This window comes from Adiantum capillus-veneris, chromosome 27, assembly GCF_014529385.1.
Source record: "Adiantum capillus-veneris isolate H3 chromosome 27, ASM1452938v2, whole genome shotgun sequence".
In the NCBI taxonomy this organism is placed as follows: domain Eukaryota; kingdom Viridiplantae; phylum Streptophyta; class Polypodiopsida; order Polypodiales; family Pteridaceae; genus Adiantum; species Adiantum capillus-veneris.
The window spans coordinates 65310969-65334642 of record NC_140957.1 but is presented as its reverse complement, the minus strand read 5'-3'; the positions used below and the strand labels follow the sequence as shown (position 1 = coordinate 65334642).

Here is a 23674-nt window from a genome sequence, read left to right as displayed (position 1 = left end):
TGTTGCATTTAGTAGATGATTGGTATTTATATGGGAAGGTGATTCCGAGCAATGCTATCTATGGTTTCTAGCTTTCACTAGGTAGTTTCAAGTAGAAATTGAATGGTTATAAATAGTGCTTATTAGGTTTCTAGCGGTAGATTCTACTTTTTGAGCTCTACCTTGAAGGTTATTAGAAATTCTCAAGAGGTTTCTAGATTTTCTTGTCAAGTTTCTAGTAGTTTTAAGGAGGTTTCAAGCATTGTTGTGCTTTGGTGAATGGACTACCATATTTCTCGCATTGAGTAGGTGTTTCTTGATAATCCTTGACAAGTTTTTGTGAGTGTCTGTTGGTGGTGCTTGAATTTCTAGCACTAAGAAGGGCGTTTCTAGTAGTTATTTGGAGGTTTTTATTGCTTCTTCATAGGTTTTGAGCTGCAACTATGTGGTTTGTTGCACTAAGTAGATGATTGGTAGTTTATGACAAGGTGGTTTCTAGCAATGTGATATAAGGTTTCTAGCTTTTACTAGGTGGTTTCAAGTAGAAATTAAATGGTTATCCATAGTGCTTTGGAGGTTTCTAGGCGTAGAATCTAGTTCTCCAACACTACTTGGAACGTTATTAGCAATTCTTGAGAGGTTTCTATTTTCTCTTGTCAGGTTTCTAACACTTCGGGGGAGGTTTCTAGCATTGTTTTGCTTTGGTGATTCTACTACCGTGTTTCTAGCACTGAGTAGGTGTTTCTTTGTAATCCTTGACACGTTTTTACGAGTGTTCATTCGTAGTGCTTGACTTGTTTTCTAGCACCTAGTAGGTGCTTTGTACTGCTTGTTCATAGGTTTCTAACTGCAACTATGTGGATTGCTGCATTGAGTAGAAGATGGAAGTCCTACAAGGTGGTTTCTATCAATGTGACATATGGTTTCTAGCTTTGAGTAGGTGGTTTCAAGTAGCAATTAAATGGTTATCTCAATAGTGCTTAGGAGGGTTCTAGCGGTAGATTCTAGTTTTTTGCACTGTTTCAAAGGTTCTTAGAATATTTGAGAGGTTTTTCATTTCTGTTATCAGTGTTTTAGCAGTTTTCAGGAGGTTCCTAGCACTATTGTGCTTTGCTGATTGGACTACTCAGTTTCTAGCACTGAGTAGGTTTTTCTCAGTAATCCTTGACAGGTTCTATGAGTGTTTGTTGGTAGTGATTGTCTTGCTTCTAGTTTCTAGCACTTAGTAGGTGCTTTCGAGTAGTTATTGGAAGGTTTGAGTACTTAATAATAGGTTTCTAGATGCAACTATGTGGTGTTTTGCATTGAGTAGATGATTTATAGTTTATGTAAACGTGGATACTAGCAGTGTGACATGTGGTTTCTCGCTTTGACTAGGTCATTTCAAGTAGCATTAAAATGGTTATCAATAGTGCTTAGGAGGTTTCTAGCCATAGATTGTCTAGTTTCTAGCAGTTATGGGAAGGTTTCTAGCATTTGTGTGCTTCGGTGATTGTATTATCGGGTAGCTAGCACTAAGTAGGTGTTTCTCACTAGTCCTTGAAAGTTTTTTATGAGTGTTTGTTGGTAGTGCTTGACTTCTTTCTGGTTTTTAGCACTAAGGAGGGGCTTTCTAATAGCTATTGGGAGGTAATTAATAGTACTTAGGAGATTCTAGCTTCGAAGGTTATTAGCAATCCTCAAAGGGTTTCTAGATTTTTTTGTCGGGTTTTTAGCAGTTGTGGGGAGGTTTCTAGCATTGTTGTGCTTTGGTTATTGGACTATCGGGTTTCAAGCCCTGAGTAGGTGTTCTGCAATAATCCTTGATAGGTTAGTACAAGTGTTTATCGATAATGCTTGATTTTCTTTTGGTTTCTATCACTAAGTAGGTGCTTTCAAGTAGTTATTGGGAGGTTTGTACTGCTTGCCGATAGGTTTCTAGTTGCAACTATGTGGTTTGTTGCATTGAGTAGATGATAGGTAGTTCTATGAGAAGGTGGTTTCTAGCAATGCTACATATGGTTTCTAGCTTTGACTAGGTGGTTTCAAGTAGCAAATAAATGGTTACCAATAGTGCTTAGGAGGTTTCTACCTATAAATTCTAGTTTTCTAGCACTTCTTGTTAGCAGTGTTTAAGAGATTTCTAGGTTTTCTTATTAGGTTTCTAGCACCTCTGAGAAGGTTTCTAGCACTGTTGTGCTTTGGTGATTGGACTACCGAGTTTCTAGCACCAAGTAGGTGTTTCTCTATAATCCTTGATACGAGTGTTTTCTGGTAGTGATTGACTTGTTTCTAGTTTCTAGCACTAAGTAGGTTCTTTCTAGTAGTTATTGTGGTTTGTTGCATTGAGTAGTTGATTGGTAGTTCTATGACAAGGTGGTTTCTAGCAATGGAACATATGGTTTCTAGATTTAACTAGGTGGTTTCAGGTAGCAATTAAATGGTTATCAATAGATCTTAGGAGGTTTCTAGCGATAGATTCTAGTTTTCCAGCACTGCTTGGAAGGTTATTAGCAGCCCTCAAAAAGTTTCTAACCTTTGTTGTCAGGTTTCTAGTAGTTCACGGGAGGTTTCTAGCACGATTTTGCTTTGATGATTGGACATTCTTCAAGCCTTGAGTAGGTGTTTCTCAGTAATTCTTGAGAGGTTTGTACGAGTGTTTATTGGTAGTGCTCAACATGAGTCTCATTTTTTGCATTAGTAGGTGCTTTGGAGTAGTTATTGGGAGGTCTGTACTGCTTGTTGTTAGGTTTCTAGTTGCAACTATGTGGTTTGTTGCATTTAGTAGATGATTGGTAGTTCTATGAGAAGGTGGTTTCTAGCAATGTTACATATGGTTTCTAGCTTTGACTAGGTAGTTTCAAGTAGAAATTAAGTGGTTATCAATAGGGCTTATTAGGTTTCTATAGGTAGATTCTACTTTTCAAGCACTACCTTGAAGGTTATTAGCAATTCTCGAGAGGTTTCTAGCTTTTCTTGTTAGGTTTCTTGTAGTTTGAAGGAGGTTTCTAGCACTGTTGTGCTTTGGTGATTGGACTACCGGGTTTCTAGCATTGAGTAGGCGTTTCTTGGTAATCCTTGACAAGTTTGTACTCGTTTCTGTTTTCTAGCACTAAGTAGGGGCTTTCTAGTAGTTATTAAGAGGGTTGTATTGCTTCTTCATAGGTTTCTAGCTGCGACTATGTGGTTTTTTGCACTGAGTAGATGATTGGTGGTTTATGACAAGGTGGTTTCTAGCAATGTGATATAAGCTTTCTGGTTTTTACTAGGTGGTTTCAAGTAGCAATTAAATGGTCATCAATAGTGCTTTGGAGGTTTCTAGGGGTAGAATATAGTTCTCCAAGGCTGCTTGGAACGTTATTAGCAGTCCTTGAGAGGTTTTTAGTTTTCCTTTGTCAGGTTTCTAGCACTTCATGGGAGGTTTCTAGCATTTTTTTTCTTTTTTGATTCGACTACCGTGTTTCTAGCACCAAGTAGGTGTTTCTCTGTAATCCTTGACAGGTCTGTACGAGAGTTTATTGGTAGTGCTTGACTTGTTACTGATTTCTGGCACCTAGTAGGTGCTTTGTACTGCTTGTTCATACCTTTCTAGCGGCAACTATGTGGAGTGTTGCATTGAGTAGAAGATTTGAAGTTCTACAAGGTGGTTTCTATCAATGTGACATATGGTTTCTAACTTTGACTAGGTGGTTTTAGGTAGCAATTAAATGGTTATCAATAGTGCTTAGGAGGTTTCTAGTAGTAGATTCTAGTTTTTTGCACTGCTTTGAAGGTTCTTAAAAGTGCTTGAGAGGTTTTTCATTCTTGTTATCCATGTTCTAGCAGGTTTTAGGAGGTTTCTAGCACTATTGTGCTTTGCTAATTGGACTATTAGGTTTCTAGCATTGAGTAGGTGTTTCTCAGTAATCCTTGACAGGTTGTACGAGTGTTTGTTGGTACTGCTTGACTGCTTCTAGTTGCTAGGACTAGGTAGGTGCTTTCTAGTAGTTATTGAGAGGTTTTTACTACTTAATAATAGGTTTCTAGCTGCAACTATGTGGTGTTTTGCATTGAGTAGGTGATTGGTAGTTTATGACAATGTGGTTTCTAGCAATGTGACATATGGTTTCTCACTTTGATTAGGTGGTTTCAAGTAGTAATAAAATGGTTATCAATAGTGCTTAGGAGGTTTCCAGCCATAGATTCTAATTTTCCAGCAGTGCTTGAAAGGTTATTAGCAATTTTTGAGAGGTTTCTAGCATTTCTTCTCAGGTTTCTAGTAGTTATGGGGAGGTTTCTAGCACTTGTTTTCTTTGGTGATTGTAATAACGGGTTTCTAGCACTAAGTAGCTGTCTCTCACTAATCCTTGAAAGGTTTGTACGAGTGTTTGTTTGTAGTTCTTGATTTGTTTTTTTTTTAGCACTAAGGAGGGGCTTTCTAGTAGCTATTGGGAGGTAATTAATAGTACTTAGGAGGTTTCTAGCTTTAAAGGTTATTAGCAGTCCTCTAGAGGTTTCCAGCTTTTTTTTTTGGGTTTCTAGCAGTTGTGGGGAGGTTTCCAGCATTGTTGTGCTTTGGTTATTGGACTATTGGGTTTCAAGACCTGAGTAGGTGTTTCGCAGTGATGCTTGAAAGAATTGTATGAGTGTTTGTCGATAATGCTTGATTTGCTTCTGGTTTCTAGCACTAAGTAGGTGCTTTCTAGTAGTTATTGGGAGGTTTGTACTGCTTGTTGATAGCTTTCTAGCTGCAACTATGTGGTTTGTTGCATTGAGTAGATGATAGGTAGTTTTGTGAGAAGGTGGTTTCTAGCAATGCCACATATTGTTTCTAGCTTTGACTAGGTGGTTTCAAGTAGCAATTAAATGGTTACCAATAGTGCTTAGGAGGTTTCTACTTGTAAATTCTAGTTTTCTAGGACTGCTTATTAGCAGTTCTTGAGAGATTTCTAGCTTTTCTTATTAAGTTTCGAGCAGTTCTCAAGAGGTTTCTAGCATTGTTATGCTTTGGTGATTGGACTACTCAATTTTTAGCACTTAGTAGGTGTTTCTCTGTAATCCTTCATAGGTTTGTACGAGTGTTTGTTGGTAGTGCTTGACTTGTTTCTAGTTGCTAACACTAAGTAGGTTCTTTCTAGTAGTTATTGTGGTTTGTTGCATTGAGTAGAGGATTGGTAGTTCTATGACAAGGTGGTTTCTAGCAGTGTGACATATGATTGCTAGCTTTTACTAGGAGGTTTCTACGGGTAAATTCTAATTTTATAGCACTTCTTGGAATGCTGTTATCAATTCTTGAGAGGTTTCTAGCTTTTGTCATTAGGTTTCTAGCAGTTTGCAGGAGATTTCTAGCATTGTTGTGCTTTTGTCATTGGACTACCGGGTTTCTAGTATTGAGTAGGTGTTTCTACATAATCCTTGACAGGTTTGTACAATTGTTTGTTGGTAGTCCTTGACTTGCTTCTGGTTTCTAGCACTAAGTAGGTGCCTTGTAGTAGTTATTGGGAGGTTTGTACTGCTTGTTGATAGGTCTCTACCTGCATTTGTGTGGGATGTTGCATTGAGAAGATGATTGGTAGTTCTATGACAAGGTGGTTTCTAGCAATGGGACATATGGTTTCGAGCTTTAACTAGGTGGTTTCAAGTAGCAATTAAATGGTTATCAATAGAGCTTTGAAGGTTTCTAGCGGTAGGTTCTAGTTTTCCAGCACTACATGGAAGGTTATATGCAGCCCTCATAAGGTTTCTAACCTCTATCGTCAGGTTTCTAGTAGCTCTTGGGAGGTTTCAAACACGTTTGTGCTTTGGTGCTTGGACTATCTTCAAGCATTGAGTAGTTGTTTCTCAGTAATCCTTGAGAGGTTTGTACGATTGTTTATTGGTGGTGCTTGACATGATTCTCATTTTTAGCATTAAGTAGGTGCTTTCGAGTAGTTATTGGGAGGTTTGTACTACTTGTTGATAGGTTTCTAGGTGCAACTATGTGGTTTGTTGCATTAAGTAGATGATTGGTAGTTCTAGGAGAAGGTGGTTTCTAGCAATGTTACATATGGTTTCTAGCTTTGACTAGGTAGTTTTAAGTAGAAATCAAATGGTTATCAATAGTGCTTGTTAGGTTTCTAGCGGTAGATTCTACTTTTTGAGTAGTACCATGAAGGTTATTAGGAGTTCTCATGAGGTTTCTAGCTTTTCTTCTCAGGTTTCTAGCAGTTTGAAGGAGGTGTCTAGCACTGTTGCACTTTGGTGATTGGACTATCGGGTTTCTAGCATTGAGTAGGTGTTTCTCGATAATCCTTGACAAGTTTGTATGATTGTTTATTGGTAGTGCTTGACTTGTTTCTTGTTTCTAGCATTAAGTAGGGGATTTCTAGTAGCTACTCGGAGGGTTGTATTGCTTCTTCATAAGTTTCTAGCTGCGACTATGTGGTTTGTTGCACTAAGTAGATGATTGGTAGTTCTATGACAAGGTGGTTTCTAGCAATGTGATAAAAGGTTTCTAGCGTTTACTAGGTGGTTCCAAGTAGAAATTAAATGGTTATCAATAGTGCTTAGGATGGTTCTAGCGGTAATTTCTAGTTTTCCAGCATTGCTTGGAAGGTTATTATCAATTATTCAGAGGTTTCTAGCTTTTCTTGTCAAGTTTTTAGCAGTTTGGATGAGAATTCCAGCAATGTTGTGCTTTTGTGATTGGACTACCGGATTTCTTGAACTGAGTGTAGGTTTTTCTCAGTAATCCTAGATAGGTTTATATGAGTGTTTGTTGGTAGTGCTTGACTTGCTTTTGGTTTGTAGCACTAAGTAGGTGCTTTCTAGTAGTTATTGGGAGGTTTGTACTGCTTGTTGATACGTTTCTAGCTACATCTATGTGGTTTTTTGCATTGAGTAGACAATTGGTAGTTTATGACAAGGTGGTTTCTAGCAATGTTACATATGGTTTCTAGATTTGACTAGGTGGTTTCAAGTAGCATTAATTGGTTATCAATAGTGTTCTGGAGGTTTCTAGGGGTAGAATCTAGTTTTCCAGCACTACTAGGAATGTTATTAGTAGCTCTTAAGAGCTTTCTAGTTTTTATTGTTAGGTTTCTAGCACTTTGCGGGAGGTTTCTAGCATTGTTTTGCTTTTTTTATTCAACTACAAGGTTTCCAGCACTAAAAAGGTGTTTCTTGGTAAGCCTTGACAAGTTTGAATGAGTGTTTATTGGTAGTGCTAGACTTGTTACTCATCTCTAGCACCTAGTAGGTGATTTGTAGTAGTTATTGGGAGGTTTGTACTGCTTGTTCATAGGTTTCTAGCTGCAACTATGTGGTTTGTTGCATAGAGTAGATGATTGGTAGTTCTACAAGGTGGTTTCTAGCAATGTGACATATGGTTTCTAGCTTTGACTAGGTGGTTTCAAGTACCAATTACATTGTTATCAATAGTTCTTAGGAGGTTTCTAGAGATAGATTCCAGTTTTTTGCACTTCTTCTGTAATTGTTAGAAGTTATTAAGAGGTTTTTAGCATTTCTTGTCAGTTTTCTAGCTATTTTCAAGAGGTTTCTAGCACTGTTTTGCTTTGCTAATTGGACTACTGGGTTTCTAGCACTGAGTAGGTGTTTTTGCGTAATCCTTAATAGGTTGTACGTTGTACGAGTGTTTGTTGGTAGTACTTGACTTGCTTGTGGTTTCAAGCACTAAGTAGGTGCTTTCTAGTAGTTATTGAGAGGTTTGTACTGCTTGTTGATAGGTTTCTAGCTGCAACTATGTGGTGTTTTTTGTTGAGTAGATGATTGGTAGGTTATGACAAGGTGGTTTCCAGCAATGTGACATATGGTTTCTCGCTTTGACTTGGTGGTTTCAAGTAGAGATAAAATGGTTATCAATAGTGCTTGGGAGGTTTCTAGCCATAGATTCTTATTGGCCAACACTTCTTGGAAGGTTATTAGTAGTTTTGAGAGGTTTCTAGCTTTTCCTGTCACGTTTCTAGCAATTGTGGGGAGGTTTCTAGCACTTGTGTGCTTTGTTGATTGTACTACCAGGTTTCTAGCACTGAGTAGGTGTTTCTCACTAATCCTTGAAAGGTTTGTACGAGCGTTTGTTGGTAGTGCTTGACTTGTTTCTAGTTTCTAGCATTAAGGGGGGGCTTTCTAGTAGATGTTGGGAGGTTATTAATAGTGCTTAGGAGGTTTCTAGCGGTAAATTTAAGTTTTCCAGCACAACTTGGAAGGTTATTAGCAGTACTCGAGAGGTTTCTAGCTTCTTTTTTTGGGTTTCTAGAAATTTTGGGGAGGTTTCTAACATTGTTTCTCAATAATCCTTGACAGGTTTGTACGAGTGTTTGTCGATAATGATTGACTTGCTTCTGGTTTCTAGCACTAACTAGGTGCTTTGGAGTAGTTATTGGGACAATTGTACTGCTTGCTAATAGGTTTCTAGATGCAACTATGTGGTTTGTTGCATTGAGTAGATGATAGGTAGTTCTGTGAGAAAGTGGTTTCTAGCAATGCTACATATGGTTTCTAGCTTTGACTAGGTGGTTTCAAGTAGCAATTAAATGGTTACAACTAGTGTTTAGGAGGTTTCTACTAGTAAATTCTAGTTTTCTAGGACTGCTTGTTAGCAGTTCTTGAGAGATTTCTAGCTTTTCTGGTCAGGTTTCTAGCAATTCTCAGGAGGTTTCTAGCACTATTGTGCTTTGATGATTGAACTACTATGTTTTTAGCACTGAGTAGGTGTTTCTCTGTAATCCTTCATAGGTCTGTATGAGTGTTTGTTGGTAGTGCTTGACTTGTTTCTGGTTTCTAGCACTAAGTATGTTCTTTCTAGTAGTTATTGTGGTTTGTTGCATTGAGTAGATGATTGGTAGTTCTATGACAAGGTGGTTTCTAGCAATGTGACATGTGGTTGCTAGTTTTTACTAGGTGGTTTCAAGTAGCAATTATCAATAGTGCTTAGGAGGTTTCTAGGGGTAAATTCTAATTTTCTAGCACTGCTTGGAAGGCTATTATCAGTTCTTGAGAGGTTTCTAGCTTTTCTTATCAGATTGCTAGCAGTCGGGGGAGGTCTCTAGCATTGTTGTGCTTTTTGGCATTGGACTACAGGGTTTCTAGAACTCAGTAGGTGTCTCTACATAATCCCTCACAGGTTTGTATGAGAGTTTGCGGGTAGTGCTTGGCTTGTTTTTGGTTTCTAGCACTAAGTAGGTTCTTTTTAGTAGCTATTGTGGTTTGTTGCATTGAGTAGATGATTGGTAACTCTATGCAAGGTGGTTTCTAGCAATGTGACACATGGTTGCTAGCTTTTACTAGGTGGTTTCAAGTAGCAATTAAATGGTTATCAATAGTGCTTAGGAGGTTTCTAGGGGTAAATTCTAATTTTTTAGCACTTCTTGGAAGGATTTTATCAATCCTTGAGTGGTTTCTAGATTTTCTTGTTAGGTTTCTAGCAGCGGGAGGTTTCTAGCATTGTTGTGCTTTTTTCATTGGACTACCGGGTTTCTAGTACTGAGTAGGTGTTTCTACGTAATCCTTGACAGGTTTGTATGAGTGTTCGTTGGTAGTGCTTGACTTGCTTCTAGTTTCTAGCATTAGTTAGGTGCTTTTTAGTAGTTATTGGAAGGTTTCTACTCCTTGTTGATAGGTTTCTAGGTGTGGCTATATGGTTTTTTGCATTGAGTAGATGATTGGTAGTTTATGAGAAGGTGGTTTCTAGCAATGTGATATAAGGTTTCTAGGTTTTACTAGGTGGTTTCAAGTAGCAATTAAATGGTTATCAATAGTGCTTTGGAGGTTTCTAGGGGTAGAATCTAGTTCTCCAACACTGCTTGGAACGTTATTAGCAGTTCTTCAAAGGTTTCTAGTTTTTCTTGTCAAGTTTCTAGCACTTCGCGGGAGGTTTCTAGCATTTTTTTGCTTTTGTTATTTGACTACTGGGTTTCTAGCACTGAGTAGGTGTTTCTCAGTAATCCTTGACAGGTTTTTTCAAGTGTTTGTTGGTAGTGCTTTACTTGTTACTAATTTCTAGCACCTAGGAGGTGCTTTGTATTAGTTATTACGAGGTTTTTACTGCTTGTTCATAGGTTTCTAGCTGCAACTATGTGGTTTGTTGCATGGAGTATATGATTGGTAGTTCTATGACAAGGTGGTTTCTAGCAATGTGACATATGGTTTCTAACTTTCACTAGGTGCTTTCGAGTAGCAAATGAAATGGTTATCAATAGTGCTTAGGAGGTTTTTAGCAGTACATTCTACTTTTTTGCACTACTTCGAAGGTTATTAGAAGTTCTTGAGAGGTTTTTTGGTTTTCTTATCAAGGTTCTAGCCCATTTTAGGAGGTTTCTACCACTGTTGTGCTTTTCTTATTTGACTACTATGTTTCTAGCACTAAGTAACTGTTTCTCATTAATACTTCAAAGGTTGTAAGAGTGTTTTTTGGTAGTGCTTGACTTGCTTCTAGTTTCATACACTAAGTAGGTGCTTTCTAGTAGTTATTGGGAGGTTTTGTACTGCATGTTAATAGGTTTCTAGCTGCTACTATGTGATATTTTTCATTGAGTAGATGATTGGTAGTTTATGAGGAGGTGGTTTCTAGCAATATGACATATGGTTTCTCGCTTTGACTAGGTGGTTTCAAGTAGCAATAAAATGGTTATCAATAGTGCTTGGAAGGTTTCTAGCCATAGATTCTAATTTTCTAGCACTACTTGGAAGGTTGTTAGCAATTTTTGAGAGGTTTCTACCTTTTCTTGTCAGGTTTCTGTGTTAAGGTTGTTTCTAGCAATGTTACATATGGTTTCTCGCTTTGACTAGGTGGTTTCAAGTAGAAATAAGATGGTTATCAATAGTGCTTGGGAGGTTTCTAGCCATAGATTCTAATTTTCTAGTACTGCTTGGAAGGTTATTAGCAATTTTTTGGAGGTTTCTACCTTTTCTTGTCAGTTTTCTGTTATGGTTTCTAGCTTTGACTAGGTGGTTTCAAGTAGCAATTAAATTGTTACCAATAGTGCTTAGGAGGTTTTTAGCGATAAATTCTAGTTTTTGAGCACTGCTCGTTAGGAGTTCTTAAGAGGTTTTTAGCTTTTCTTATAAGGTTTCTAGTAGTTCTCATGAGGTTTCTAGCACTGTTGTGGTTTCGTAATTGGACTACCGGGTTTCTAGCACTTAGTAGGTGTTTCTTTGTAATTCTTGACAGGTTTGTACGAGTATTTTTTGGTATTGCATAACTTTCTGGTTTGTAGCACTAAGTAGGTTCTTTTTAGTAGTTATTGTGGTTTGTTGCATTGAGTAGATGATTGGTAGTTCTAGGAAAAGGTGGTTTCTAGCAATGTGACATATGGTTTCTAGCTTTTACTAGGTGGTTTCAAGTAGCAATTAAATGGTTATCAATAGTACTTAGGAGGTTTCTAGGGGTAAATTCTAATTTTCTATCACTACTTTGAAGGTTATTACCAGTTCTTGAGAGGTTTCTTGCTTTTTTTGACACGTTTCTAGCAGTTTGCGAGACGTTTCTAGCACTCTTGTGCTTTTGTGATTGGACTACCTTGTTTCTAGCACAGAGTAGGTGTTTCTCAGTAAACCTTACAGGTTTGTACGAGTGTTTGTTGGTAGTGCCTTACTTGCTTTAGTTTCTAGCACTACGTAGCTGCTTTCTAGTAGGTATTGGGAAGTTTGGACTGCTTGTTGATAGGTTTCTAGCTGCAACTATGTGGTTTTTTGCATTGAGTAGATGATTGGTAGTTTATGACAAGGTGGTCTTTAACAATGTTACATATGGTTTCTAACTTTGATTAGGTGGTTTCAAGTAGCAAGTAAATGGTTATCAATAGTTCTTTGGAGGTTTCTAGGAGTAGATAATAGTTTTCCAGCACTACTTAGAAGGTCATTAGCAATTCTTGAGAGGTTTCTAGCATTTCTTGTCAGGTTTCTAGCAGTTCACGGGAGGTTTCTAGCATTGTTGTGCTTTTGTGATTGGACTACCGGGTTTCTAGCACTGAGTAGGTGTTTTTAGTAATCCTTGATAGGTTTCTATGAGTGTTTCTTGGTAGTGCTTGTCTTGTTACTTGTTTCTAGCACCTAGTAGGTACTTTGTAGTAGATATTGGAAGGTTTGTACTGCTTTTTCATACGTTTCTAAATGCAACTATGTGGTTTGTTGCATTGAGTAGAAGATTGGTAGTTCTACAAGATGGTTTTTAGCAATGTGACATATGGTTTCTAGCTTTGGCTAGCTTCAAGTAGCAATTAATAGGTTATCAATACTGCTTAGGAGGTTTCTAGTGGTAGATTCTAGTGTTTTTCACGGCTTCGATGGTTATTAGAAATTCTTGAGAGGTTTTTTGTTTTTCTTGTCAGTGTTCTAGCAGTTTTCAGGAGGTTTCTAGAACTGTTATGCTTTACTAATTGGACTAACAGGTTTCTAGCACTGACTAGGTGTTTCTCAGTAATCTTGGACAGGTTGTATGAGTGTTTTTTGGTAGTGCTTGACTTGCTTCTGGTTTCTAGCACTAAGCAGGTGCTTTCTAGTAGTTTTTGAGAGGTTTGTACTGCTTGTTGATAGGTTTCTAGCTACAACTATGTGGTTTTTTTCATTCAGTAGATGCTTGGTAGTTTATGACAACATGGTTTCTAGCAATGTGACATATGGTTTTTCACTTTGACCAAGTGGTTTCAAGTAGTAATAAAATGGTTATCGATAGTGATTGGGAGGTTTCTAGCCGTAAATACTAATTTTCCAACACTTCTTGGAAGGTTATTAGCAACTTCTGAGAGGTTTGTAGCTTTCCTTATCTGATTTCTAGCAGTTCTGGGGAGGTTTCTAGCAGTTGTGTGCTTTGGTGATTGTACTACCGGGTTTCTAGCACTGAGTAGGTGTTTCTCACTAATCCTTGAAAGGTTTGTACACGTGTTTGCTGGTAGTGCTTGACTTGTTTCTGGTTTCTAGCACTAAGGAGGGGCTTTCTAGTAGCTATTGGGAGGTTATCAACAATCCTCGAGAGGTTTCTAGCCTTTTTTGTCGAGTTTCTAGCAGTTGTGCGAAAGTTTCTACCACTGTTCTGCTTTGGTTATTGGAATATCGAGTTTCAAGTCCTGAGTTGGTGTTTCTGAGTAGTCCTTCACAAAGTTTGTACGAGTGTTTCTCGATAATGCTTGACTTGCTTCTACTTTCTAGCACTAACTAGCTGCTTTCGAGTAGTTATTGGGAGGTTTGTACTGCTTGCTGGTAGGTTTCTAGATGCAATTATGTGGTTTGTTGCATTGACTAGATGACAGGTAGTCTATGAGAAGGTGGTTTCTAGCAATGCTACATATGGTTTCTAGCTTTGACTAGGTGGTTTTAAGTAGCAATTAAATGGTTACCAATAGTGCTTAGGAGGTTTCTAACGGTAAATTCTAGTTTTCTAGCATTGCTTGTTAGCAGTCCTTGAGAGATTTCTAGCTTTTCTTATCAGGTTTCTAGCAGTTCTCAGGATGTTTCTAGCACTGTTGTTCTTTGGTGATTGGACTATCGAGTTTCTAGCACTTAGTAGATGTTTCTCTATAATCCTTGACAGGTTTGTATGAGTGTTTGCTGATAGTTCTTGACTTGTTTCTGGTTTCTAGCACTAAGTAGGTTCTTTCTAGTACTTATTGTGGTGTTTTTCATTGAGTAGATGATTGGTAGTTCTATGACAAGGTGCTTTCTAGCAATGTGACATATGGTTGCTAACTTTTACTAGGTGGTTTCAAGTAGCAATTAAGTGGTTATCAATAGTGCTTAGGAGGTTTCTAGGGTTAAATTATTATTTTCCAGCACTGCTTTGAAGGCTATTATCAGTTCTTGAGAGGTTTCTAGCATAGTTGTGCTTTTTTCATTGGACTACAGGGTTTATAGTACTGATTAGGTGTTTCTACGTAATCCTTGACTGGTTTGTACGAGTTTTGGTTGGTAGTGCTTGACTTGCTTTTGGTTTGTAGAACTAAGTACATGCATTCTAGTAGTTATTGGGAGGTTTGTACTGCTTGATGATAGGTTTCTAGCTGCAACTATGTGGTTTTTTGCATTGAGTAGATGATTGGTAGTTTATGACAAGGTGGTTTCTAGCAATGTTACATATGGTTTTTAGCTTTGAATAGGTGGTTTCAAGTAGCAATTAAATGGTTATTAATAGTTCTTTGGAGGTTTCTAGGGGTAGAATCTATTTATCCAGCACCTCTTGGTATGTTATTAGCAATTTTTGAGAGGTTTCTAGTTTTTCTTTTCATGTTTCCAGTAGTTCACTGGAGGTTTCTAGCGTTGTTTTGCTTTTTTTATTTAACTATCATGTTTCTAGCACTAAGTAGGTGTTTCTCCGTAATCCTTGACTAGTTTGTACTAGTGTTTCTTGGTAGTGCTTGACTTGCTACTGATTTGTAGCACCTAGTAGGTGCTTTGTACTTCTTGTTCATAGGTTTCTAGCTGCAACTAAAAGGTTTATTGTATTGAGTAGAAGATTGGTAGTTCTACAAGTTAGTTTCTAGCAATGTGACATATGGTTTCTAGCTCTGACTAGGTGATTTCAAGTAGAAATTAATATGTTATCAATAGTTCTTAGGAGGTTTCTAATGGTAGATTCTAGTTGTTCACACTGCTTTGAAGGTTATTAGAAGTTCTTGAGAGGTTTTAGGTTTTTCTTGTTAGGGTTCTAGCAGTTTTCAGGAGGTTTCTAGCACTGCTGTGCTTTACTGATTAGACTACCGGCGGGTTTCTAGCACTGAGTAGGTGTTTCTCAGTAATCCTTGACAGGTTGTACAAATCGAATGTTTTGTGGTAGTGCTTGACTTGCTTCTAGTTTCATACACTAAGTAGGTGCTTTCTAGTAGTTATTGGGAGGTTTGCACTGCTTATTAATGGGTTTCTAGCTGCAGCTATGTGGCGTGTTGCATTGAGTAGATGATTGGTAGTTTAGGACAAGTTGGTTTCAAGCAATGTGACAGATGGTTTCTCGCTTTGACAAGGTGGTTTCAACAAGCAATAAAATGGTTATCAACAGTGCTTGGGAGGTTTCTAGCCATAGATTCTAATTTTCCAGCAATGCTTGGAAGGTTATTAGCAATTTTTGAGAGGTTTCTAGCTTTTCTTGTTAGGTTTCTAGCAGTTTTGGGGAGGTTTCTAGCACTTGTGTGCTTTGGTGATTGTACTACTATGTTTCTAGCACTTAGTAAGTGTTTCTCACTAATCCTTGAAAGGTTTGTAGGAGTGTTTGTTGGTAGTGCTTTACTTGTTTTTGGTTTTTAGCAGTAAGGAGGGGCTTTCTAGTAGCTATTGGGAGGTTATTAATAGTGCTTAGGAGGTTTCTAGTGGTAAATTTTAGTTTTCTAGCACTGCTAGAAAGGTTATTAGCAGTTCTCGAGAGGTTTCTAGATTTTTTTGTCAGGCTTGTAGCAGTTGCAGCGGGGAGGTTTCTAGCACTATTGTGATTTGGTTATTGGACTATGCTCGGGTTTCAAGCCCTGAGTAGGTTTTTCTCAGTAATCTTTGACAGGTTTGTACGAGTGTTTGTTGATAATGCTTGACTTGCTTCTTGTTCTAGCATTAAGTAGGTGCTTTCGAGTAGTTATTGGGAGGTTTGTAATGCCTGCTGATAGGTTTCTAGCTGCAACTATGTGTTTTGTTGCATTGAGTAGATGATAGGTAGTTCTATGGGAAGGTGGTTTCTAGCAATGCTACATATGGTTTCTAGCTTTAACTAGGTGGTCTCAAGTAGCAATGAAATGGTTACCAATAGTGATTAGGAGGTTTCTAGTGGTACATTCTGGTTTTCTAGCTCTGCTTGTTAGCATTTCTTGAGAGATTTCTAACTTTTCTTATCAGGTTTCTAGCAGTTCTCATGAGGTTTCTACATTGTTGTGCTTTGGTGACTGAGGACTACCTCGTTTCTAGTACTTAGTAGGTATTTCTGTGTAATCCTTGACAGGTTTGTACGAGTGTTTGTTGGTAGTGCTTGACTTGTTTCTAGTTTCTAGCACTAAGTAGGTTCTTTCTAGTAGTTATTGTGGCTTGTTGCATTGAGTAGATGATCGGTAGTTCTATGACAAGGTGGTTTCTATCAATGTGACATATGGTTGCGAGCTTTTACTAGGTGATTTCAAGTAGAAATTAAATGGTTATCAATAGTCCTTAGGAGGTTTCTAGGGGTAAATTCTAATTTTCCACCACTTTTTGGAAGGCTATTAGCAGTTCTTGAGAGGTTTTTATCTTTTCTCGTCAAGTTTCTAGCAGTTATTAGGAGGTTTTTACTGCTTGTTGATAGGTTTCTACCTACAACTATGTGGTTTGTTGCATTGAGTAGATGATTGGTATTTCTATGACAAGGTGGTTTCTAGCAATGGGACATATGGTTTCTTGCTTTAACTAGGTGGTATCAAGTAGCAATTAAATGGTTATCAATAGAGCTTTGGAGGTTTCTAGCAGTAGATTCTAGTTTTCTAGCACTGCTTGGAAGGTTATTAGCATCCCTCAAAAGGTTGCTAACCTTTGTTGTTAGGTTTCTAGTAGTTGTCGGGAGGTTTCTAGCACTATTGTGCTTTGGTGATTAGACTACCTTCAAGCCTTGAGTAGTTGTTTCTTAGTAATCGTACGAGTGTTTGTTGGTAGTGCTTGACATGCTTCTCATTTTTAGCACCAAGTGTGTCCTTGCGAGTAGTTATTGGGAGGTTTGTAATGCTTGTTGATAGGTTTCTAGCTGCAACTATGTGATTTGTTGCATTTAGTAGATGATTAGTAGTTCTATGGGAATGTGGTTTCTAGCAATGTTACATATGGTTTCTAGCTTTGACTGTGTAGTTTTAAGTAGAAAGTAAATGGTTATCAATAGTGCTTATTAGGTTTTTGGTGGTAGATTCTACTTTTTGAGCACTGCCTTGAAGGTTATTAGCTATTCGCGAGAGGTTTCTAGATTTTCTTGTCAGGTTTCTAGCAGTTTTAAGGAGGTTTCTAGCATTGTTGTGCTTTAGTGATTGGACTATAGGGTTTCTATCACTGAGTAGGTGTTTTTTGATAATCCTTGACAAGTTTGTACAAGTGTTTGTTGGTAGTGCTTGACTTGTTTCTAGTTTCTAGCACTAAGTAGGTGCTTTCTAGTCGTTATTTGGAGGTTTGTACTGCTTCTTCATAGGTCTCTAGTATGTGGTTTGTTGCACTGAGTAGATGATTGGTAGTTCTATGAGAAGGTGGTTTCTAGCAATCTGATATAAGGTTTGTAGCTTTTACTAGGTGATTTCAAGTAGCAATTAAATGGTTATTAATAGTCCTTAGGGGGGTTCTAGGGGTCAATTCTAGTTTTCCAACACTGCTTGGAAGGCTATTATCAATTCTTCAGAGGTTTCTAGATTTTCTTGTCAGGTTTCTAGCAGTTTGCGGGAGGTTTCTAGCATTGTTGTGCTTTTGTGATTGGACTACCGGGTTTCTTGCACTGAGTACATGTGTTTCTACGTAATCCTTTACAGGTTTGTATGAGTGTTTGTTGGTAGTTCTTGACTTGCTTTTGGTTTCTAGCACTAAGTAAGTGGTTTCTAGTAGTTATTGGGAGGTTTTTACTATTTGTTGATAGGTTTCTAACTGTAACTATGTGGTTTTTTGCACTGAGTAGATGATTGGTAGTTTATGACAAGGTGGTTTCTAACAATGTTATGTATGGTTTATAGCTTTGACTAGGTGATTTCAACTAGCAATTAACTGGTTATCAATAGTGCTTAGAAGGTTTCTAGCGATAGATTCTACTTTTCGAGCCCTGCTTTGAAGGTTATTAGCAGTTCTCCAGGTTTCTAGCAGTTTGCGGAGGGTTTCTAGCACTATTGTGCTTTGGTGATTGGACTAACGAGTTTCTAGCACTGAGTAGGTGTTTCTCAATAATCCTTGACAAGTTTGTACGAGTGTTTGCTAGTAGTGCTTGATTTGCTTTTGGTTTCTAGCACTAAGTAGGGGCTTTCTAGTAGTTATTGTGAGCTTTGTACTGCTTATTGATAGGTTTCTAGCTACGACTATGTGGTCTTTTGTACCGAGTATATGATTGGTAGTTCTATGACAAGGTGGTTTCTAGCTATTAGATTGTTATCAATAGTGCTTATGAGGTTTCTAGCGATAAATTCTAATTTTTGAGCACTACTGGGAAGTTTATTATTAGTTTTTGAGAGGTTTCTAGCTTTTGTTGTTAGGTTTCTAGCAGTTTGCGGGAGGTTTCTCGCATTATTATGCTTTTATGATTGGACTACCAGGTTTCTAGCACTGAGTAGGTGTTTCTCAGTAATACTTGATAGGATTGTAGGAGTGTTTGTTGGTAGTGCTTGACTTGCTTCTGGTTTCTAGCACTAAGTAGGCACTTTCTAGTAGTTATTGGGAGGTTTTTATTGCTTCTTGATAGGTTTCTAGCTGCAACTATGTGGTTTCTTGCATTGATTAGATGATTGATAATTTATGACAAGGTAGTTTCTAGCAGTGTTACACATGGTTTCTAGATTCTATTAGGTGGTTTCAAGGAGCATCTAAATGGTTATCAATAGTTCTTTGGAGGTTTCTAGAGGTAGATTCTAGGTTTCTAGCTTTTCTTGTCAGGTTTCAAGCAGTTTGAAAATGGTTTCTGACAATGTGTGCTTTTGTGATTGGACTATTGATTTTCTAGCACTGTGTAGGTGTTTCTTAATAATCCTTGACAGTCTTGTATGAGTGTTTGTTGGAAGTGCTTGAATTTTTTCTTTGTTTTTAGTTATTGGGACGTTTGTAGTGATTGTTGATAGGTTTCTAGCTGCAGCTATGTGGTTTGTTGCATTGAGTAGATGATTGGTAGTTCTATGAAAAAGTGGTTTCTACATATGTGACATATGGTTTCTACCCTTGACTAGGTGGTTTTGAATAGAAATTAAATGGTTATTATTAGTGCTGAAACTACGCACTGATACTACAACACATAGATCATGCTCGCACGCTAATGTACACTGTGCTATTGGGCATTTGCACTGCACAACTAAAAGGAGTTTTGTGTATAGAGGTTTAGACAAGAATTTCATGCTCATGCGGAAATCTTTTTGCGTACACGGGTCTCTGTGATTTTAATTTTCCTTTTTTGTGGTCACATGACGGATTCACAGCCATCTCCACATCGAGATCCTCCCTTTCTTTGAGATATCCTTCCAATATGAATATATTTGCATGTTCCATTTCTAAGTGCTGTCTCTTCTTTTCTGACTGTGCATGGACAAAGAAGACAATAGTAAGTACATAAAGAAATTTGAAAAGTTGTAAGTTTAAGGGTGGAGTACTGAGCTTATCACTATGCTGCACTCAATTGTGCACTTCTTGTTGTAAGTGCACTCAATTGTGCACTTCTTGTTGGAAGACACGAAGCTTTGCATGATCAAATCAATCAAAGACTCTTGGACATCCGTGTCAATTGTTTGTTGTATCAACTTCTTAGTTCCATCGAAGACAACATCCACATCTTTCTCACCAACCTCTTGAAAAAACTGCTCAGTCTTCTCCACATCAGACCCCTCCCTTTCAATAGAGTGTTTCTTCTTGGAAGACACGAAGCTCTATAGGGTAACCCCAATGGGAGACTCTTTGTCATCACATGGTATTGACTTATCAATGCGATCGACAACAACATCTAGAATGTACCCAACATTTTTCAATAAAAACTATTTCATTTACTTTGTAGAAGTATTTAAGGTTCACATTTTGTCAAGTCATAACGCGTTTGAATGGAACTATCGGATCAACAATCGGACTCTGAAACTATTAATTATGGCTTTTATTCACTTGAAAACAATAGGTTGACATGGGAAACTTAAGCATCAAGAAAGAAGGAGTAATTTTAGGAAAGTAAGAGTATTTTTTGAAGAGAAGGAGTATTTTTAGGAAAGAAAGTGTATTTTTAGAGAAGAAAGGGAAGTGAGACCAGATTAGAGCTTCTTTCCTTGGAATCCAAGCCTACTCTAAAATTAGAGACTCAAAATCGCACATCAGAGCTTGTTTGCAAAAAAAAAAAAAAGTTTATAATAGTCGCGAACACGTGTGAATTTATCTTTTTGCTTTCTGCTATTCTTAGCTTGTGCTTCTGGCTCTTGAGATCCTATATAAAGGCCCCTCTTCTCTCACTTTCAAGACACACACATAGAAGTTCTCAGAAAGCAAAAACTCTCTTGCCATAATGCTGAAGTTACCTTCTCTCCCTCAACCTCTCACCCTCAACCAACCTCCATCTCTACCACCATCGTGTTGTCCCTCGGATTGCTGAGTTCTCTTTCTCTCTCTTTTACAATCTTCTTGACAAGGAAGGAATCATAACTTTGCTTTTCACATCAAAGCTTTCCTCTTCTCTTTCATGATACGATGGTCCAAAAGAAAGTGACTCGAAGCTCCAAGGATACTCTTGTCGTTCCACCTCCAAGGAATGTGCAAAAGAAGGTATCGTCTACTCCAATCATAACTCAAGCAAAGGTATTGAATCCATAAGAAGTTGAAGCCGTCCAACCTCCAACATGAAAGGTAATGTCCTTGACAGTACCTTTTGATGGTACTTTGACAAATCTTTGCAATGCGATTTATCCAAGTCATAAAAGAAATTAGTTATCATATTATATATCATTGGGTACATCTTTAAAAGAGGAACATCAAAATAGAATGTCGGACAAGTTTTGACACAAACTACAAAAATTTTACCAGTCCCCACTTTTTCAGTGGTACCAATAAGGTGGAAAAAAAATTGGTCCTTTTTTTGTAGCACCATCCCTTGCTTTCAGCCGCTTTTGGTTGCTGATGGTTTTAGATGATGAAGCACATTGTGGAGTAAAGTGCGATGAACTTTTTGGCTCGTGACTCTTGAATTGCACTTATTGCAAGATATTGTAGGGTTTGGAATCTCTCAACTACTTCAATGGTTACTTGAGAAGATGCATACTTACAAATCAATTTGTTGCTACGTCTTTGCGGACTCTATGTGGGCTAAGAGAAATCTTGGACATCGGTACTCTCTCACGTTTGTTGCTCAAACAAAGACAGACTGCAACATTTGCGCCACTCTCAATATCCCAATGCAGAGCAAGCTGGGATCCTCCCCAAACATGATATGCCTAGAATGAAGACAGAGTGTGAAGCTTTTAGCTAGTTCCATGGTTACTTGAGAAGATACATACTTATGGACTACGTCAATCACTAAAATGTGGTGAAATTCTTGACTCCGGTCTCTTGAACGTCACTTATTGCAAGGTATGACATAAGTGTTCGGTATCCATGGCTAAAACCTTTAGGCTACCTAGAAAGTTAGGGCCCTCTCTAGATACCTTCACCCTAAGTCATGCATCAAAAGGTTGAATGTAACGTGTGTGCATCAAGTAAAAAGATTAACATGTTTTGATGAAGAGATAACAACCTCAATTAATAATTAGCAGCCTCAATTAATAAAAAAAATTGTTCTTCTTTCGGAAAAAAACATTAAAGAAGTGTCGTAATGGCACAACCATGCAGATTGTCCACTACTAACGAGGAGAGGACGAAATGGTCAACAACGATCACTTAAGCGAACTGCACGCTTCATACGACGTTCAACAACGATCACTTAAGCGAACTGCATGCACGTCGTTCAGCACGTCAAGAGCATTTCCCTCCCTCCCTCCGTAGAGTACGTCGAGTACAGCCTGGTGACAAGAGCAGCAGTTCGTGCTTGCGACATAGTAGTATAAAAGGAGGGACGCAGAAAGCTCTCCTCGCTCCTCCACCCCCCACTAGCTGCTGCTCACTGCTTGCTGACGACGATGGGGTTCCGACTCCGTCATCCTCTCCTCCTGTTCCTGGCCTTCTTGGCCTCCGCCTTCCTCAGCGTGCAGGCCAGCTACTACCCTCCCGTGAAAGATGAGGAGGACGATAGCCACAGGTACTACCCCAAGAAGAAGGCCGCCTCTCCTGTCCCATCCTACAAGACGCCCTCGCCACCGCCTCCCAAACCCTACTACTACGCGCCCAAGCCTTATTACAAACCCAAGCCCAAGCCCAAGCCTGTCTACAAGAAGCCCAAGCCCTACTACTACTACAAGCGCAAGCCCCGTTACTACCACAGCTATTACAAGCCCAAGCCCTACTACTACTCAAAGCCCAAGCCCTATTACTACAAGCCTGCGCCCAAGCCCTACTACTACTCAAAGCCCAAACCCTATTACTACAAGCCTGCTCCCAAGCCCTACTACTACTCAAAGCCCAAACCCTACTACTACAAGCCCAAGCCCTACTACAGGCCACACTATTACAAGCCTTCCCCTGTCTACTACAAGCCCAAGCCCTACTACAGCCCACACTATTACAAGCCTTCCCCTGTCTACTACAAGCCCAAGCCCTACTACAGGCCACACTATTACAAGCCTTCCCCTGTCTACTACAAGTCTCCTCCCCCTCCCACCTACTACCATGAGCCCTCCCCCGTCTACAAGTCTCCCCCACCCCCTTCCTACTACACACCCTCTCCTATCTACTACAAGTCCCCCCCACCCCCTCCCTACTACACACCCTCACCTGTCTCCTACAAGTCACCACCACCCCCTCCCTACTACGACCCCTCTCCTATCTACAAGTCTCCGCCGCCCCCCTCCTACTACGAGCCATCTCCCGTTTACAAGTCACCACCACCCCCTCACTATGAGCCATCTCCCATTTACAAGTCACCCCCACCCCCACCTTATGCCGACCCTTCACCCACCTACAAGTCCCCTCCACCGCCCACTTATGAGCCATCTCCCATTTACAAGTCACCCCCACCCCCACCTTATGCAGACCCTTCACCCACCTACAAGTCCCCTCCACCACCCACTTATGAGGAGCCTTCCCCTGTCTACAAGTCCCCTCCACCGCCCACTTATGTCGAGCCTTCTCCCACCTACAAGTCTCCCCCACCACCCACCTACGTGGAGCCTTCCCCTATTTACGCTTCTCCCCCTGTCTACCCCTCTCCTCCTATCGTTTAAAATCATTCATCAAGTGGTCATGCACTTGATCCCACCACTCATAAGGATAACATCCATAGAGTTGATATGGTCAATTGAAGCTCAATGTAGTAACATCCATGTCACCTAGGAACCATGGTGTTTAAGTTCTAATGAGCATGTAGCCACTTAAAGCCAAAGCCTACATGATTCTTTAAAACCTCTAACCAGGTAAAGAATTTATATTTTCAACCTTTCAATGCTTCGATCTTCTTAAGCATAGCTCAAATTTTCAATTTTATATTTGGTTGAATACTAATACAAGAATCTTTATTAGCAAAGATTTTGTACATGTTAGGATATGGTTAATATGTATCACACTTATTAGAGTCACTCGAGTATTTATTTTGAGTAGCTATATCTCTCGGTATGCATGTGCATCCAAATTCTTGAAGTAGGATTTGTTTTCCTTCTTGGATACATTAAAAAAAAATTATGTTGGCTTAGCAATAGAATGGTATAATTCTCTTTGAGTCTATATAATTATACATTGAGACCCAAGTACAAGTCACAATGGGAATATCTTTTCTAATAGGAAAAACTATCTTAATCGCTATTTTTTCCTTCATTAGGAAAAGTTTGGACTAAAAAATGGGCCTTGTAAGAATTGTTGATGTGGCATAGCTTTCAAAAAGTGGGGATCAGTAATTTTTTTGCAAATAAGATCTAAAATTGTTGGAGGTTGGATATTTAGAATCTACTCTTCAAATGCTATCTATTGATATATAGCATGCATGTATCGGACATTGCCTTCATGTAGATCTAGAAAAAGGTGATTT

General features: G+C 38.8%; 1 protein-coding gene across 1 annotated transcript; it reads left to right on the top strand.

Annotated features, from left to right (window-relative positions):
- Positions 1-21637: 21637 nt before the first annotated feature.
- LOC147422116 (uncharacterized) lies at positions 21638-23024 on the top strand. Its single transcript, XM_086503183.1, has one exon. It carries the CDS (start codon positions 21678-21680, stop codon positions 22875-22877), a length of 1200 nt encoding a protein of 399 aa, XP_086359309.1. The 5' UTR covers positions 21638-21677; the 3' UTR covers positions 22878-23024.
- Positions 23025-23674: the final 650 nt, after the last annotated feature.

Bases quoted from the DNA above. Each gene is read 5' to 3' on its own strand.
- LOC147422116 (XM_086503183.1), top strand. From the start codon at position 21,678: ATGGGGTTCCGACTCCGTCATCCTCTCCTCCTGTTCCTGGCCTTCTTG.